General features: G+C 46.2%; 1 protein-coding gene across 1 annotated transcript in view; it reads right to left on the reverse strand.

The window, feature by feature from the left end:
• LOC141105350 (membrane-spanning 4-domains subfamily A member 15-like) overlaps positions 1 to 19308 on the reverse strand; it is a 70516-nt gene that overhangs the window by 11809 nt on the left and 39399 nt on the right. Inside the window, exon 5 of the mRNA XM_073595214.1 lies at positions 16809 to 16913. Coding sequence (XP_073451315.1) covers positions 16809 to 16913 — 105 coding nt within the window. The remainder of the gene's footprint in view (positions 1 to 16808; positions 16914 to 19308) is intronic.

A 19308-nucleotide genomic window follows, 5' to 3' on the forward strand; every position in this document is an offset into this window, starting at 1 on the left:
GTGCAGCACTGTTGTGGCACTGATGTGGGCGCTGATGGGTGGCACTGTGGGCGCTGATGGGTGGCACTGATGGGTGGCACTGGGGGCACTGATGGGTGGCACTGTGGGCACTGATGGATGGCACTGTGGGCATTGATGGATGGCATTGTGGGCACTGATGGGTGATGCTGGTGGGCACTGGTAGGCGGCACTGCTCCCTTTTCTTAGGTGTCACTGGCAGGGGGCAGATGATCGCTGTGATCGGGACTGATGTCCCGATCACGGCCGCCGGTGATCGGCTTTTTTTTTCCTCCTCACGCTCTCAGCGCGAGGAGAAAAAAATAGCCGATTACCGGCTCTGTTTACATCACATGATCAGCTGTCATTGGCTGACAGCTGATCATGTGGTAAGGGGTTGGGACCGACCCCTTACTCTGATCTGTGATCAGGCGAGTCTCATAGACTCGCTGTTCACCGAGCGCGCCGTGCGCGCCCTGCAGGGGGCGCGCAGGCCGCTCGTGCACGGGACGACGTCAATAGACGTCGTCCCGGCAATGTAGATCCGCGCTGTTGCCGTCATTTGGCAATAGCGTGGATATGAAGCGGTAAACAACTGCGTGATGAACTCTTGTGAGATAAGGCTCCAGATTCACAATTACATCGGGTGCTTGGCTTGTCTCCACCGAAGCAATTAATTGTACCAGCAGTACAGAATGCCACACCATAAGGCTACTTTCACATTGAGGCGCTTTACAGGCGCTATAGCGCTAAAAATAGCGCCTGTAAAGTGCCTCTCCTCTCACTCCAGTGTGAAAGCCTGAGTGCTGTCTGCCTGTGCCAACAGGTCACTGCTCTCACTCAAGCAGTACAAAGACTACAGGAGGGCTACTTCCAGCTGAAAGGATGTCTGCAACATCTGACAGTGACACCTGCCCATATGAATCAAGGTCCATCTTCCGCCAGCTCTGATCTGCTGCACCTGCCCAAAAACCACTACAATGGTGGTCCCTCCACCTAAGCCACGGGTACCAACTCCCGAACAATTCTCCGGGGACCAGAAAAAGTTCAAATCATTTAAAAACGCCTTCCTGCTGTACCTGGCCCTACAACCACAGACTTTTTTCCATTGAGACTGTTAAAGGCTTGGGCCCAAAGCTTATTGGAGCAAAAGAGTCCAATCGTCAATTGTGTGGACTTTTTCTTTGAAGCCATGGCACAATCATACGATGACCCGCAGTGGGTGGCCACACTGAAGCCGCCCTGCATACTCTGCAACAAGGATGACGTCCTGTAGAGGACTACACAGTAGACTTTCGCAAATGGTCCGCTGACACGGGATGGAACGAAGCAGCCTTAAAAGTTCAATAAAAAAGATCAATATTCTCAAGGTCTGTCGGAATCTCTCAAGGATGAGTTGGCCAGAGTAGAGTCTCCCGCCACTCTAGAAGGCCTCATTCAGCTCACCATTCAACTCGACAGACACCTGCGGGAGCAGCAGTCCGAAAGAGCCCAAGCCTTCAGACCCACTTGGATGTTACCCAAGGTCTCCTCTTCTCCAGTAGCTGTGCCCCCAATTGCATCTACATAAGAAGTTGAACCCATGCAGATTGGTCTAGTTGATTCTGCTTTGACTACTGAAGAGAGTCCAATTGAGCTCCTTCCAGGTTCCGAGATACACTATGGTCGCATATTCCCTCGATCTGAAAAGGAGCTTGAGACACCACGGTTATACCTTAATGAGAACTTGGAAAAGGGGTTCATTCGTCCATCTTCCTCTCTTGCTGGTGCCGGTATATTCTTTGTGGAGAAAAAAGATAAGACCCCAAGATGTGTGGACTACAGGGAGCTTAACAAAATCACTATTAAAGAGGAACTGCAGTCTGCTCACATAATTTGTAATAAAAACATCTTTGTCATTCTGAAGCTTTCCTCCAACCACTTTGCATATTATTTTATATATACTGTGATTCTGCACTTGCCAAATATGCTGCAGAAATCTCCCTCCACTAAGTCTGGCTGCATCCATTTTAACTGTGGGCAGCTGAAGCTGCTGCCTGTTCAGTTCCTCAATTTACACAGAGGCACACCTCCACCTCTGCAGTCCTGCAGCTCTCATTGCAGCTCTGCAGCCCTGCAGCTCTTATCATGACTCTTATGACTCATCAAGACCAGATAACAAAGAGGAAGTGGGCTGCATAAGGTATTTACTGGCAGAAAAAAATGTTTTACTATCCAAACTTAAAACAACAAGGGCAGAAGATTTAATAGATGGAAAGATGAAAAAATTACTGAAGGTCCGCTTTAAGAACCGCTACCCGCTCCCTCTTATTCCAGAACTCTTTCAAAGGTTCCGCAATGCCCGAGTTTTCACTAATTTAGATCTGCAAGGTGCCTATGACCTGATTCGCATTCATGAAGGTGACAAATGGAAGATGGCATTCAGAACACGGTTCAGGCACTTTGAATAGTTAGTAATGCTTTTTGGACTCTGTAATGCACGCCACATTCCAGCATCTGGTGAACAACATCTTTCGGGAGTTTTCTACCTGGATGACATTTTTATTTTTTCAGCTACCCTGGAGCTCCACAGATCGCATGTGAAAAAAGTGTTGTCTACATTGAGGAAACATGGACTATATGTAAAAGCTGAAAAGTGTGACTTTGAAAGAATGTCAATCCAGTTCCTGGGGCTTATCATTTCTAGGGAATCGCCATAGATCCACAGAAAGTAACAGCTATCTTGGAATGGCCAGCTCCTGTACATAAAAAAGATGTACAAAGGCTTGTAGGTTTCTCAAACTTTTACAGAAGATTCATAAAGAACTTTTCTGCCATCATCTTACCCATCACTCAAGTACCTGCCAGCATACCCAATTTCAATGGTCTTAGGCCCAGGCAGCCTTTGACAAACTGAAATCCTTGTTCACTTCCGCTCCAGTTCTTCAGCACCCTGATCCCGCTTTACCTTACATTTTGGAGGTTGACACCTCAGAAGTAGCCACAGGGGCAATTCTGTCACAGCAACAGGGATCCAAGGCCTTACTCCATCCCGTAGCCTTTTCACACACAATGAGTCAGCCAGAAAGGAACTATGATGTGGGGAACTGGGAACTCTTGGCCATAAAGACGGCCCTGGAAGAGTGGAGGTACCTCCTGAAGGGAGCCACACACCCCATTATGATTTTCACTGACCACAAAAATCTGGAATACCTTCGGACAGCCAAACGCTTGAAACCCTGACAGGCTCGATGGGCGTTGTTTTTTTCCAAATTTAACTTCCACATTACCTATGTAATGAATGTTTCCTGACACCCCAGAAGAAACAGCACCTGACACAATCCTGTCAAACCAGAACTTCTTGCTACTCCAAAATGATCTAAGGGCATCAGTTGAAAAAGCCTCCGTCCAATGCACAGCACTAGAGGCATCTTCCCTAAGAAATCAGGAGGGTTTCCTGTGGCATTAGGATAAGATCTTTGTCCCACAACAAGCCAGACTGCAGGTCTTGAAGACCTTTCATGACCACCAACTTGCTGGGCATTTCGGGTTCAGAAAACAACAGAACTCATTCAACGATTCTTTTGGTGGTCCCCCTTGAAACTGGATTGTAAGAGGTATGTGAATTCCTGTGCCAACTGTCAGCGCAACAAGGGGTCCAACGCCAAGGCTTGGGTCTGGTAAAGCCATTACCGGTCCTGGAGCAACCATAGAAGAAAATTTCAGTGGACTGCATAGTGGACTTGCCCCCGTCAGAAGGGTACACAATTATTTTTGTGGTAGTGGACCGCCTGTCCAAGATGGCACATTTCCTACCTTTGATATGCACCCCTTCCACTGTGAATACAGTAAATATCTTCATTAAAGAGATATTCAGACTACACAGCCTTTCTGACAACATTGCTTCGGATAGTTCGGATTGTTTCTAGATTTTGGAGAAGTCTTTGCAGAAGCCTGGCAATTGACATATACTTGTCCTCTGCCTATCGTCTTCAGAGCAATGGGCAAACCGAAAGAACCAACCAAACTTTGGAACAGTATCTAAGATGCTTCTGTTCTTTCTCCCAAGATGACTGGCTCTCTCTACTTCCTTGTGCTGAATTTGCGTACAAAAACTCTGTGCATGCAGCAACCAATCAGTCACCCTCTTGTGCAAATTATGGATTTCACCCCTCATTTTTACCCAACACCATCCCCGAAGCCTTAGTACCAGCAGTTCAAGATCGGATAACCTTCATCCAGACGAATTTTCAGACCCTCCGAGAAACCATGCAGAAGGCCCAAGAGGACTTCAAGAGACAATATGACAGGAAAAGAAGAAGCAGTACTAGCTTCAAGGTTGGAGACAAGGTATGGCGGTCTTCAATGAACCTTAAGTTGTGTTGTCCTTCCAGGAATTTGGGGCCAAAGTTTGTCGTTTCATTCGAAGTCGAGAGAGAAGTTAATCCTGGGGCATTTGAACTTGCCATGCCAAGGTCTTATAAGATTCATCCGGTGTTTCATGTCTCTCTGCTTAAGCCAGCCATACCAAGCCCTTTCCCTGAGAGAGAAGAAGTGGTACCTCCTCCAGTCTCTGTGGGTGATGAACCAGAAATCAAGGTGGAAGCCATCCTGGACTGTCAGAAGAGAGGTAAGCAAAAACTTACCTTTTTTTTCTTATCAAATGGAAGGGGTGTTCAGCAGAAGAGAACTCCAGAGGCTACCCCTTGGGGGGGAGGGGGGCACTGTCAGGGGAATGGTCAAAGAACTGGCAATCCTGCCAATGGCCATTATGGGTACATCAGGCGCACTCCCATGTGCATTGGTGTGAACGGGCGCACGCAGAAGTGTGATGGTGCGAACGGAAGCACGCAGGCACAACATGACATGCTGGCATCTCCTGGCCCATCAATAGGAATGGTGCAGCGCTAAAAAAATATTAATTTAAAAATGTCAAAATAAGGGGCCCCTGAAGACGCATGTTGATGACGAAACGTTGGGCGATGATAGAGACTGGCGACGCAGGACACGGTGGGACGGTGACACGGTGGCCATCTTTGTGGTTAGAAGCGCCGGACGCTTCACACTGCTGTATACCTTCTTACTAAATGTGAGTGGTTTTTATCTTTACAATAAATTATCCTTGTTTATGGAGATTGCGCAATGAGCGTTTTCTTTTTATTCCCTACGTACCACGATCTTGAGGTGCATATGCATACTGGAATATACTTGGTTTAATATCCAGCTACCAAAAGGAGATCTAAAGCCTTCCATTTAGTTCAGAGGGGAATATGTTGGTGCTACTCCATTAGAAGATCGTTGGTTTATTCTATGAAGACTGCCTTTTTTCTACACACGTGTATAACCCATACACTGATGGTAAGGGTCAGTTTGTTTGGGTGTTGGTGACGGTGTTTTCATCTCTCTTCTGTGTCTTCTTTCAATATGGATCTCGCTGATTAGATTATTATTTCTTCCTGATGGAGAGGACTTTTGTTTGACCACATTTATTTTGGTTCTTATTGGGACATTTTTACATTAATATTTTTTAGCGCTGCACCATTCCTATTGATATCTCTTCAATTGTATCCAGCAATTTTTGTGTCAGCAGCTTCTACTATATGTTTTATTAAGCGCAACAGATTCTGTTTTTATCTCCTGGCCTATATAAACCTGCTGCTGACATCTGTGCATTGCTGGATTATCGTCAGCTCCCCTGTGCTTCTGTGTATCCTGATTCTTGATTTCCCGTTACCGACCTGGCTTGCTCTGACCTGTGCTCCACTGTGTTTGATCTTGGCTTGGCTCACCGACTATGCTGCAAATCTGTCTTACCGTGTATGACCCCGGCTTGTTCCAGTCTTGCTACCTGAACATAATTTTTCAGTGTATGACCAGTGGCCTGGCTCCTGGTTCTGTTCCTGGTTTGCTCCTCTGCCAAATTCACCTGATACCTCTCAAGCACATCTGCTCTACAGTCCACCCTGCTTGTTTCAGCTACCTTCCAATGACCAGCTCTTCAAACCTCAGTAACTGGCAAACCGTGCTTCTCTGGGCACTGCTCTCCCTGTACCACTTCCAGGGGAGCACTGCACTTAGCCACAAGGGGAGCCCTCTCAACATCTCCGCCTCACACCTGGTATGTGACAGACGGCAACAGCGCGGGCTTAAAATAATGGGAGGGTGTACAAGGACATCCTCCCATTCTTGCACTGGGGTGCGCGTGCTCTATGATCTCTGAGTCTCTTCCTCGCTGATCATAGCGGGCACTTTACCACAAGTATCAGCCAATGACAGCTGATCACGGAAGTAAACAGAAGCCAGTTATTGCCCTTTTTTTCCCCCTCACACTGTCAGCGTGAAGAAAAGAAGAAAGCCATTATCCGGCTTCTGTTAGATGGACATTGGTCTCCTTAGTGTCCTGCAATGCCGCTAATCAGTGACCTGCAGTGCTGCTAATCAGTGACCACCAGTGCCATCTGTCAGTGCCCATCAATACTGCTAATTAGTGCCACTTATTAGTGCCCATCAGTGCTGCCAATCAGTGCCCATCGGTGCCTCATCATCAGTGTCACTTATCAATGCTGCCTATCAGTGCCGCCTACCAGTGCCCATCAGTGCATCCTCATTAATGCATCCTGATCAATGCCCACCAGTGCAGCCTCATCAGTGCCCATCATTGCAGCCTAATAGGGGTTTTTCATCAGCGCACATCAGTGAAGATGAAAAATTACCTGTTTGCAAAATTTTATAACAAAATATGAAAAACGTTTTTTTTTTTTTTTTTTTCAAATTTTTGTTCTTTTTTTCTTTATTCAGCAAAAAAAAACCCAAAAAAACACAGTGGTGATTTAATATCACCAAAAGAAAGCTATATTTGTGTGAAAAAATGATAAAAATTTCATATGGGTACAGTGTTGCATGACTGTGCAGTTTAATTCAAAGTGTGAAAGCGCTGAAAGCTGAAAATTGGCCTGGGCAGGAAGGGTGTATAAGTGCACTGTAAGCAAGTGGTTAATGACATTAATTTATAAAGAAGGTTATTATGCATGTTATTTAAGTGAATATTTTATTGATGGAATTTGTTGTTTATATGTTGGTTTGTCATGCATGTTATGTTTTAGGCACATTTGATCATATATCATAACACAGCGCTGCACTGAGATAACGGTATATTCTGATACTTATGTGGAAACGCATGTAGTGCTAGCTGTAGTCTAAATGCATTTCAGTTACAAGATAGTACATAATTGCGCTGAAGTTTATAGAACCAACTAATTAAAATCAGATGAGAGCTATAGTTACATGCACTGCAGAGTAGACTTTAAGTGTTTTTAAATGCCAGGTACATTAATCTTCTTTTATATGGATTTTTTTAAATAAAAAAAGAGTTCTATCATGTGATGTTTTACAGTTGTGCTCATAAGTTTACATACCCTGGCAAAATTTATGGTTTATTGGCCATTTTTCAGAGACTATGAATGACAACACAAATTTTTCTTTCACTCGTGGTTAGTGTTTGGCTGAAGCTATTTATTATCGATCAACTGTGTTTACTCTTTTTAAATCATAATGACAACAGAAACTACCCAAATAACCCTGATCAAAAGTTTACATACCTCAGTTCTTAATACCGTGTATTGCCCCCTTTAACATCAATGACAGCTTGAATTCTTTGTGGTATTTGTGGATGAGGCTCTTTATCTTCTCAGATGGTAAAGCTGCCCATTCCTCTTGGCAAAAAAGCCTCCAGTTCCTGTAAATTCTTGGGCTGCCTTGCATGAACTGTACTTTTGAGATCTCCCCAGAGTGGCTCAATGATATTGAGGTCAGGAGACTGAGATGACCACTCCAGAACCTTCACTTTATTCTGCTGTAGCCAATGACAGGTCGACTTGGCCTTGTGTTTTGGATCATTGTCATGTTGGAATGTCCAAGTACGTCCCATGCGCAGCTTCCTGGCTGATGAATGCAAATGTTCCTCCAGTATTTTTTGATAACATACTGCATTCATCTTGTCTGACCAAATTTCCTGTGCCTTTGTACCTCACACATCCCCAAAACATCAGCCATCCACCTCCGTGTTTCACAGTAGGAATGGTGTACCTTTCATCATAGGCCTCTCCAAATGTAGCGTTTATGGTTGTGGCCAAAAAGCTCAATTTTGGTCTTATCACTTCAAATGTCTTTGTGCCAGAAGGTTTAAGGCTTGTCTCGGTGCTGTTTGGCGTATTGTAAGCGGGATACTTTGTGGCATTTGCGTAGTAATGGCTTTCTTCTGGCAACTCGACCACAGGGCCAGATTTGCCACAAGGCCACCGAGACCAGGCCTTGGGGCGGCAGTGGTGCAGGGGCGGCGCCGCTCCTGCGGCGACTTCGCGGCCGCCCCCCTATTCGGGCTGCCCATTAAACTCTATTAGGGGCACCGGTGCCCGTAGAAAAGATGGCCGCGAGCCAACCACGCAACTGCGCATGCGCCGTTCCGAAGCCGGCCGGGCTTGGGAAAGCTCGTATGCGCTCGGCCGGGCGGCGCATGCGCAGTAGCGTGATTGCGCAGCCCAGCGCCATTTTTGAAAAAATCAATGTAATGTCAGCGGTGCGGCAGCGGGGGAGAGAGATGACATCTCTCATTGCCCGCACCGCTGTTCCGCCCTCCTCCATCTGATAGAAGGCAGCATGGCAAGTGACATCCCCATCTGGTGGCAGGGAGCATGGCAAGTGACATCCCCGTCTGGTGGCAGGCATGGTGGCAAGTGACATCCCCATCTGGTGGCAGGCATGGTGGCAAGTGACATCCCCATCTGGTGGCAGGCATGGTGGCAAGTGACATCCCCATCTGGTGGCAGGCATGGTGGCAAGTGACATTCCCATCTGGAGGCAGGCATGGTGGCAAGTGACATCCACATCTGGTGGTAGGCAGCGTGGCAAGTGACATTCCCATCTGGTGGCAGGCAGCGTGGCATGTGACATTCCCATCTGGTGGCAGGCAGCGTGGCAAGTGACATTCCCATCTGGTGGCAGGCATGGTGGCAAGTGACATTCCCATCTGGTGGCAGGCATGGTGGCAAGTGACATCCCCATCTGGTGGCAGGCATGGTGGCAAGTGACATTCCCATCTGGTGGCAGGCAGCGTGGCAAGTGACATTCCCATCTGGTGGCAGGCAGCGTGGCAAGTGACATTCCCATCTGGTGGCAGGCAGCGTGGCAAGTGACATCCCCATCTGGTGGCATCGTGGCAAGTGACATTCCCATCTGGTGGCAGGCATAGAGGCAAGTGACATCCCCATTTGGTGGCAGGCATAGTGGCAAGTGACATCCCCATCTGGTGGCAGGCAGCGTGTCAAGTGACATCTCCATCTGGTGGCAGGTATGGTGGCAAGTGACATCCCCATTTGGTGGCAGGCATAGTGGCAAGTGACATCCCCATCTGGTGGCAGGCATGGTGGCAAGTGACATCCCCATCTGGTGGCAGGCAGCGTGGCAACTGACATCCCCAACTGGTGGCAGGCAGCATGGCAAGTGACATCCTCATCTGGTGGCAGGCATAGAGGCAAGTGACATCCTCATCTGGTGGCAGGCATAGAGGCAAGTGACATCCCCATCTGGTGGCAGGCATAATGGCAAGTGACAAGCGACGGTGGCAGGTGACACGCTCAGGGCTTCCAATGATTCTGCATTATGGTGAGTTGAACTATTTCATTTTATATTACAATGTAATGATAGAAATAATGCGTTTCAATCATCCTGACACCATAACAACCATGGTTCCGGGGATGATTGAAGCACTATCACCAGCCATTGCCCACGAAAAATCCTTACCCCTCGCGCGCTTACCCTGAAGTATTTTCAGTCTGTACAATTAAAGCCAGTTATTTTCAGTGTTCTCGTGTGTGGAGATATGTTTTTAATTGATTTATTGTAGCAGTCATCGATAAAGGACGAGAATGGTGGTGTGTGTGTGTATGTGTTTGTGTGTGTATGTGGGGGGGGCGGCATTGAAGGACCCGGCCTTGGGGCGGCAAAGGGAGTAAATCCGGGCCTGCTCGACCATGCAGCCCATCTTTCTTCAAGTGCCTCCTTATTGTGCATCTTGAAACAGCCACACCACATATTTTCAGAGAGTACTGTATTTCACCTGAAGTTATTTGCGGGTTTTTCTTTACATCCCAAACTATTTTCCTGGCAGTTGTGGCTGAAATTTTCTACCTGACTACCTGACCACCTGTCTACCTGACAGTCTACCTGACTCCTCATTTTCCACTTCTTGATTAGAGTTTGAACACTGCTCATTAGCATTCTCAATTCCTTGGATATCCTTTTATATCCCTTTCCTGTTTTATACAGTTCAACTAACTTTTCCCGCAGATCCTTTGACGATTCTTTTGCCTTCCCCATGAGTCAGAATCCAGAAACGTTAGTGCAGCACTGGATGGAAGATGCAAGGGTCTGTCAGGAGTCCAGAGACTCACTGACCTTTTATGCAACCACACTAATTACAAGCAAAGAGATCACAGATGATGATGGTTAGCTTTAATCCTTGTGTCAACTTGTGTCAACTTGTGTGCATGTTGGGGGGCGTGGCTACGCAAGGCATGCGATAGGATGTGTCTGAGCTAGCTCCGCTGAAGATCCCGCCTAATCATGCTTAAAGCACCGCCATCCTCTGCAGCACAGACTGGGGAACACCAGCGTTTGTTACCGCGGCTAATCCGCTACACCCCACTGGGTGTATTACTGTGCAGACATATCCAGGAGAGGAGCGGGGCCTAAACTATTACCGGACACCCCCTGGAAGATACCCAGGCCTCATCAACTGTGAGTACTAGGCCTCAGACCTCCAAAATGGCGGCGGCTTCCCTGCAAGACGGGGCTGACCCTGAGCCCACATTAAGGGACATACTGACAGCGGTGACAACATGTATCTCCTCCATTGCAGACTTGACAGGGGAGGTGAAGGGCATGAAAGTTGAGATATCCCTGGTCAGGCAAGATATGCAGAAGCTGCGGGAGCGCACGTCTGCCTTAGAGGGTCGCCTCAGCACATTAGAGGATGAATGGCAGCCCCTGCAAAGAGATGTTAGACACATACAATCTGTGTCCTCGGCCAACGCAGCCCGTTTAGGGGACATGGAGAATCGTTTAGGCAGAAACAATATACACACATTCGGAGTCCCTGAAAGAGCAGAGGGTAAAAACCCAGTGGCCTTCATTGAAGCATGGCTCACGGACACCTTTAGCCGCGATGCTCTGTCCCCCATGTTTGCAGTGGAGAGGGCGCACAGAGTCCCTGCAAGGCACCCACCGCAGGGTGCCCTGCCAAGACCCTTTTTGTTCTGCTTGCTGAACTATAAAGATTAAACACCATCTTGAGTAAGGCCTGGGCTGCTGGTATACTAAAAGTGGACAATGCTAAGATTTCCCTATTTCTGGATTTCTCTGCAGAAGTTCAGAGGCAAAGATCCAAGTTCATGGATATTAAAAAGAGGCTGCGCATTCTCAATGTCCAATACTTTATGCTCTATCCTGCAAAGCTGAAAGTTATCACCAACGGCAACACACACTTCTTTGACAACCCCACGACTGCAATGCATTGGGTCGCCAGGGACAGGGAGGAAGGGCTTTTGGCGCAGAAGCCACCCTAGCAACATTGGGACAATCTCAATTTAACGCACTTCAAATGTGCTTTTACAGATTCCTAGCAGACCAGCGGGAATAGCTCATGCAGTCTGACATCCCTACATCAGACAAAGTTTGCTCAGTTTGATTCATATGTGCACTGTTGTTTATGGCACTTATTGGCAATCAGCCGCACAGCTGCTATTGAGCCTCCATAAGATGGTCCTGCAAGGACTTATCCCTCTAAGTGTTTGGGGTTGTTACTCTGCCTTCTTTTGGGCCCAGTTGGCCGAAGACGGTATTGATTTTTGTTTCTCCAAAAAGTTGCTCTCTCTCTCCCTCTCCTTGACATTTATCTTTCAACAGAAGAAACACCTGAAGACTCTGACTTTGATGACCATGCTCCAAACTTCCACTAGGTGGTGCAAGAACACTTACTCTAATGGTTGGGTAAAGTTGTGTTCAAGCACGTTCTATATGACTCTAAATCTCAGGTTTGCCCTAAACACTGTACTGATTGGGCTGTGGGAGGGGAGGAGGACTGTGCACCTCACGCATTATTTCTCATAGCTGATATAGCTAACAAGGGCCTGCTACTCCTATCATGAAATGTAAGAGGCATGGGTGACAAGGTTAAGAGAAATTTTGCAATTTTTAAATTCTTTGGTAGGATGCAACCACATCTAGTCTGTCTCCAAGAGACACATTTGCAATCTGACTCTGTCCACCTGCTGCGCTCCTGTGAATATATGCAATAAAGTTTCATTCTACACACTCCTCCTACTCCAGGGGGGTTAGTGTACTGATTTCTGCCACTGTCACATTTGAATGCATTCAACAGCAGGTTGACAGAGAGGGTAAATTTGTTTTCTTATTGTGCAAATTAAACGAGTTTATGTGCATTATTGCAGCAATATATATCCCTCCGCCATTCTCAGTGATCCCCCTTCGGAGCCTAGCTCAGTTTATGGCGTTATTCCCAGATGTACCAGTAACGGCCCTGGGGGATTTTAACAACACCCTGGACTCACGCCTGGATAGGATGCCCTTAACACTCAGGGCAGCGAGACCTAATACATAAAAGACGGCCTTTGCCTCCCTGCTTATTGAACTGGGGCTTCATGATGTGTGGCGAGAAAGACATCCCGATGATAAATGTTATTCCTGCCACTCAGGCCACACATGATGGACTCTCCTGCATTGACATGGGGTTAGATAATAGTGCATTATTGCAGCGGGTGAGGGACTCAGCATATGAACCATGCCTCCTAGCTGATCACTCCCCATTTTGGGTGCGGTTGGATGCCATTGTTTCTTCTGGCCGTCCATTGTGAAGAGTGAACCCCTTTTGAGGAGGGGGAAAATACAGGCCATCTCCTGGCCCTAGTGGCTAGAGAGCAAAGGGATTCTACTATTATTACAGCCATTAAGACAGCTACCGGGGAAGTACATACCTGTAACTCTGACATACTAAAAGAATTTCACCAATTCTATAATGGATTACATGCCTCTAAAACTAACTATACTTCCATAGAATTAACCACATTCTTACAGAACTGCCCTTTTCCCCAGATCTCAGATGCTGACAGGGAATTGTTGAATGCCCCAATCACTCTGACAGAGTTGGCAGATGCTCTAGCAGATGCACCTCATCACAAATCACCGGGCGCAGACGGGCTGCCGGCCGAGGTATACTCCAAATATGGTGAGGTTCTTCTCCCACCTCTATTGCAGGCCCTCACGGAGGCCTTAGAAACAGGCAGCCTCCCTGATAGTATGCAAGAGGCCATTATTGTGGTACTTCACAAGCCAGGCAAAGATAAGCTTCTGCCGGATTCATACTGTCCGATTTCTTTATTGAATACAGACGTTAAGTTGCTGGCACGGGTTTTGGCCACCAGGCTCTCTCAAGTGATAAGAGGATTGGTCCACCGTGATCAGTCTGTGTTTATTCCTTCCCGATCCACGGCTCATAATATCCGGCCTCTGTTTATGAACCTGCAGGTGCCGGTGGATAATCCAAAGGGGAGGTAGGGCCATTTTGTCATTGGATGCTGCAAAGGCTTTTGACAGCGTGGAATGGCCCTACCTCTTGGAAATCCTGGCAAGGTTTGGTCTGGGAAGCCAATTTATTGCTTGGGTGAAGGTGTTATACTCGGGGCCCAGGGCTAGGATCCGTGTCAATAACAATTTATCCCCCTCCTTTAATCTACACAGGGGCACCCGTCAAGGATGGCCACTATCCCCATTGCTGTTCGCTTTAGCGGTAGAGCCTCTAGCCATCCTGATCCGGAACGAGCCAGAAGTTGTAGGATTTCATAGAGGCCTACTGGAAGACAAAATATCCCTGTATGCGGATGACGCACTCATCTATCTGGGTGACACCGCTGCTTCTCTGCGAACAGTGATGGGTATTATAACTGATTTTGGCGGATTCTCTGGCTTTACCATAAATTGGTCTAAGTCAATCTTAATGCCTATTGACCCCCTGGCGGCATCTTTGCCGACAGGAGCAAGTCAGATTGACATTGCGCACAGCTTTAAGTATTTGGGGGTGGTGGTGTCCCCGGATCCTACAGATTATCTTAGACTGAACTTGGGTTCGTTGCTAGACAGGCAGAAGGCTAAATGTAACAGTTGGTGTAAGCTACCCTTGTCAGTGGTAGCACAAGTAAATTTATTTAAAATGGTATGGGCCCCGCAACTCCTGTACGTGTTCCACAATTCACCTGTGTGGATCCCGAACAAGTGGTTCAAACGCATAGACTCCCTAATGAGAGATCTGATATGGAAAAAGAAAAAAGCAAGGATCAGCCTGACCACCCCCTACAATATGGAAAGGATAAGGGGGGACTAGCTGTATTGCACCCTAAAATTTATTTCCTAGCCTCACAAATTCAACAACTAGCGGGGTGGGGAAGCAGGTGGCGACCCCATAATTAACCTGGTAACCATGACTAACCCCTCGCTGAAGGCAGCCTCCCATATGGAAATGGATCCACCAAGTATCCTCAGCCCCCATCAGTGACCTCCTTAAAAAAGCATGGAAGGGATTTCAGAAGGCGATGGGGATTGGGGGTCCAAAGTCTTTCACTCCATTGTGGAACAACCTTAGATACCCAGAACTTCGGGAACTACAGGGATTCTCCCCATGGAGAGAAAATGGGATCTGGTTCTTCCCACAGCTATACGAAGGGACAGTACTGAAAATCTATGAACAGATATGCGGGGAGTTTCACTTGACCCCAAGGGGTTTGTACAAATACCTCCAACTTAGACATGCCCTGTGGGCGCAGCAACAGATCCAATCCTTAACAGTGTCATTGTCCCCTCTGTTGATGGAGGTCCTCCAGGCCAGGGCCCTGGAAGGGACTTATATCTAGGATATACGCGGAGCTGGTGTCCTTCTTCCAGGATCATGCCTCTCTCATCCCTCTCTCAAGTGTAGGAGTAAGTGGGTAGAGGATATCGGAGACATAGATGGTGATCAGTGGGACATGGCCCTGGAGTCAATACCTGCGGTATCTGTTTCAGCATCTCATAAACTGTCACAATTATTTATCCTACATAGAGCCTATAGAACGCCAATACAACTCCATAGTTGGTAAAGTAGAGACTCCCCCCTGTGCCCAAAATGTAAAGTACATCAGGGGGACTTCATACATTTGCTCTGGAGGTGCCCAAAACTCCGCCGGTATTGGGCGGAGGTGTCTCAATTCATATCCAGACTAGCTCAGGTTCCTGTTCCCCTGAACCCCCTAGTGTACTTGCTTGGGGCAATAGATGAGGAAATGTACCCAAGGGGCATGTATCATATGATCACTAGACTGATGTACCTGGCCAGGAAACTTATAGCATGGTATTGGATGGCACAGGAAAGCATTGGATTGTATATGTTAATTCTTTACTTCTCAGAGAGCGGTTGGCCTACAGCCGCTGTGGGAAAATGTAATCTTATTGGCAACCATGGCTGGACGACCCTAGCCTAGCTCCACCACAATTGGTAATGGATAGACTCCTTCAATAAAAAGCCATCAGCAGATGGGGGAGGGGGCAAGAGAGAGACAGGAAACACAAGTTTGGTTAGGTTTAAAGGTTATGCACTAGACTTTGCTTTATCCGTGAACTGAAGAAAAGTATAAAACTGTTTTATCATAATAGGTCGAAAGTGCTGGTTAAACCCCTTTTAAATTTTTCTTCTTTGAGGATGGAAAGGTTAAAAGAAATTTATCATCTGCACCATCTTCTGTTATTGCTCAGACACTATCAGAGATATATACTGTAAGTATTGTTTTTCTTTGTCTTTATACTGCAACGATTTTATGTATCATATGAGCAATTTATCAATAAACAAGTTTTGATTAAAAAAAAAACTTGTGTGCATGTTAGGCCAAAATCACCAGGGTATGTAAACCTTGGATCCGGGTAATTTGGGTATTTTCTGTTTTCATTATGATTTAAAAAAGAGCAAAACAGTTGATTGATAATAAATGGCTTCAGCCAAACACATATGCCCCGTACACACGGTCGGACTTTGTTCGGACATTCCGACAACAAAATCCTAGGATTTTTTCCGACGGATGTTGGCTCAAACTTGTCTTGCATACACACGGTCACACAAAGTTGTCGGAAAATCCGATCGTTCTAAACGCAGTGACGTAAAACACGTACGTCGGGACTATAAACGGGGCAGTGGCCAATAGCTTTCATCTCTTTATTTATTCTGAGCATGCGTGGCACTTTGTCCGTCGGATTTGTGTACACACGATCGTAATTTCCGACAACGGATTTTGTTGTCGGAAAATTTTATATCCTGCTCTCAAACTTTGCGTGTCGGAAAATCCGATGGAAAATGTGTGATGGAGCCTACACACGGTCGGAATTTCCGACAACAAGGTCCTATCACACATTTTCCATCGGAAAATCCGACCGTGTGTACGCGGCATAACACTAAACACTAACCAAACACTAACCATGAGTGAAAGAAAAGTTTTTGTGTTATCATTCATTTTCTCTGAAAAATAGCCAAGAAATCATAAATTTTGCAAGGGTATGTAAACTTATGAGCACAACTGTATATGAGGAATCCAAACAAGGAAATCCACTTTGAGACATTTGAAAACTTTTTTCTAGCAAAGTTGCCAAGATATATTGAATACTTTAAGTTATAATAAAAAAAAAAAGTTAACACAGTCTTTGATAGATAAGTACGTCTTTAAGATTCTTGCTGCACTTACAGTGGCACCAAAATACTCAGACCGATGAATATCATAACAATATATGATGATGCTTCCAAGAGCTTCGATTGCACTGACAGTGTTCATGGACATAAATGATTTCACCTGTAAGGAAAATTGTTGATATGGTCAGCAGAGAAATAAGAAACCAGTAACAACAGAGAAAAATAGATCACTTTTTCAAAGTAGGGGATTTGACAACTTCAAGGAGATCACATTTATTGGTTTTAGCCCCTCAATCTAGATGGGGGGGGGGGGGGGTTGCCTTCCTCTGAACCAACTATGGGTATAGAATTGTGTATATGGAAGTTTTCTATTTGTTTATTTTATTTTTTTGTATCTATTGGTTGAGCTCTCTCTTGTAATGTATGCCCTTTAGAAGGACCGTCTTTTGCAAGCTTTGTTCGCTGTGGCTTGGTGTTGCATGTGTAGCACTAACTCTTGGTGGAGCTGCTGGTTTCAAGCGGGCTGTTACCTTCACTCTCGATACCGGCACCGGGTCTAGGGTCCCGTAGAGTTTACCTCTGGATGATGTAGACACCAACACTTGAGTATATTTTCCAATGCTTTAATGAACAAATAACAAAGGAAGTAGCAGGAAAGAGGCAGAAGGAAAGTTGCAGGGAAGCTCAAATACCTTTCCTTAGTCTTCTTTGGAACATTCTTTGGAATTGAACACTTGTGGTTGAATGGTTGAATGCACTCCCCTTGTGGAATTCAATCTTTGCCCGCCTGGATAGGCCTCTCTCACTTGCCTAGCAGCCAGTACGTAGCACGAACAAAAGTCTCTGCCACAGACTTGTTTGGAATAAAACCCGTACGATCCTCTGCCACAGGATGTATTGGTTTGCGATGAATGTCAGACACAGTACTTGAACCTTTAAGCCAACCCGGCAGTACTATGCAGTAAGACTACTTCAGGATACGTCCTCCAACCGAGTCACCAGGCCCCTCTCCAGACCAGCACTCTGCATGATCCTTCCATGACGGGTCCTCCCCTGGGATCTCCTCGGTTGTCTAGCTTTTTCACTCTGGATAGACAGCTCAGGACCATTCCTCTGCTGCTGTGGTAGGTCCCAGACAGGCTTCTGGGCCCACCCACACGCTGCAGCCACGTGGGCCTCCCGAATGGAGGACCACGAAGTGGTCCTCCTAACGCATACCTGTCGGCCAGGAGGGCCAGCAGGTGGCTGGAAATGAACCCCTAAACATGGCGTCTGTCCCATAAATACCCTCTCCCAGAATGCAACTCAGAGGACCACCTCCACCGAGTTGTCTCCTGGACAGAGGAGCACTCATACGCTTCAACACGTTGCCTTTCCAACACCAGCCCATGGTGACAACGACACCCACCGGCACAGTGTGGAACTACACGCAACTCAGCCAAGCTGGAACAGAGGCAAATCTAACTTCACCTAACAAGCAACCCACAAAATTTACCTATCAGCGGTAGATTGGAAATCTACCAGCGTTACACATGCTATTGCTAGTCTATGATATACAAGGACCCCCTGATCCCTTTCCATCATTAATTCTCCCAGGGGAGCCCCTCCCAATGTGTAATTTGCATGTGTTTTTTTGACACCCAAGTACAGAATTTTACATTTCTAAATATTGAACCTCATCTGCCATTTAGCTGCCAGCCCCCTCAGGTTGGCAGGTAAGTGATCAAGCCATGTTACCTAACTGCAATAAAGATAAGTCAGAGCTATTCAGTTTGGCTCTGCTATCTGGTATTTGTGTTGGGGTCACAAGATATAATCAAAGGTGTGAACAGCGCTGATCAGCAGACATAAATAGGACCCTCAGAGGCAAAGTAAAAACTTTTTATTATTGTTAAAAAATAAAATATAATAAAATAATAAATAAATAATTATAATAAATATTATAAAATATAATCTCAATACTCTTTCTCCCAATGGGTTGAACGAGGAACTTGAAGTTCGTACAGTTATATAATATACCTTAGCTGTTTTTATCCGTTTTTTGCATTCTCTGAGATATAGACATTATGTGTGTATTTAAAATGTTCTATTATTAGTAATAATAACCCATGTACAGGGAGAGCGTGCAGGCTCCAGGCAGGTGGTGTCGTGGTTGGGGTTCGAACTGGCAGCCCTTGTTTGCTGCTGGGTGAGAGTGCTAACCACTACACCACTGTGCTGCCTGGGATTGCGCGTGTATGTTATACAAAATACACATATATATTTGAAAGATTTTTTATGCATATGTATTTTTAGGATTATTATTATTGTGTTTTTTTTTAATCAATATTATTACTTTTTAACAGTACATTTTTAAGATATGCAACTGTTGATAAAGTATTGTGCACTGGATATTCTTACTATCCACTCGGTGGGTGGGGCCGTATGGATGACAGGGGCTGCTAGCTCCTCCCCCTCCCACACTTATACTTCCGGGTCATTTTCCCTATTTAATCTTCACACTCAGCAGACTACTCAGATAACCTGAATAAGGTGCGTGTCCCCGAAACATGTAG

The sequence above is a fragment of the Aquarana catesbeiana genome, linkage group LG08 (assembly GCF_042186555.1).
Source record: "Aquarana catesbeiana isolate 2022-GZ linkage group LG08, ASM4218655v1, whole genome shotgun sequence".
Lineage (NCBI taxonomy): Eukaryota > Metazoa > Chordata > Amphibia > Anura > Ranidae > Aquarana > Aquarana catesbeiana.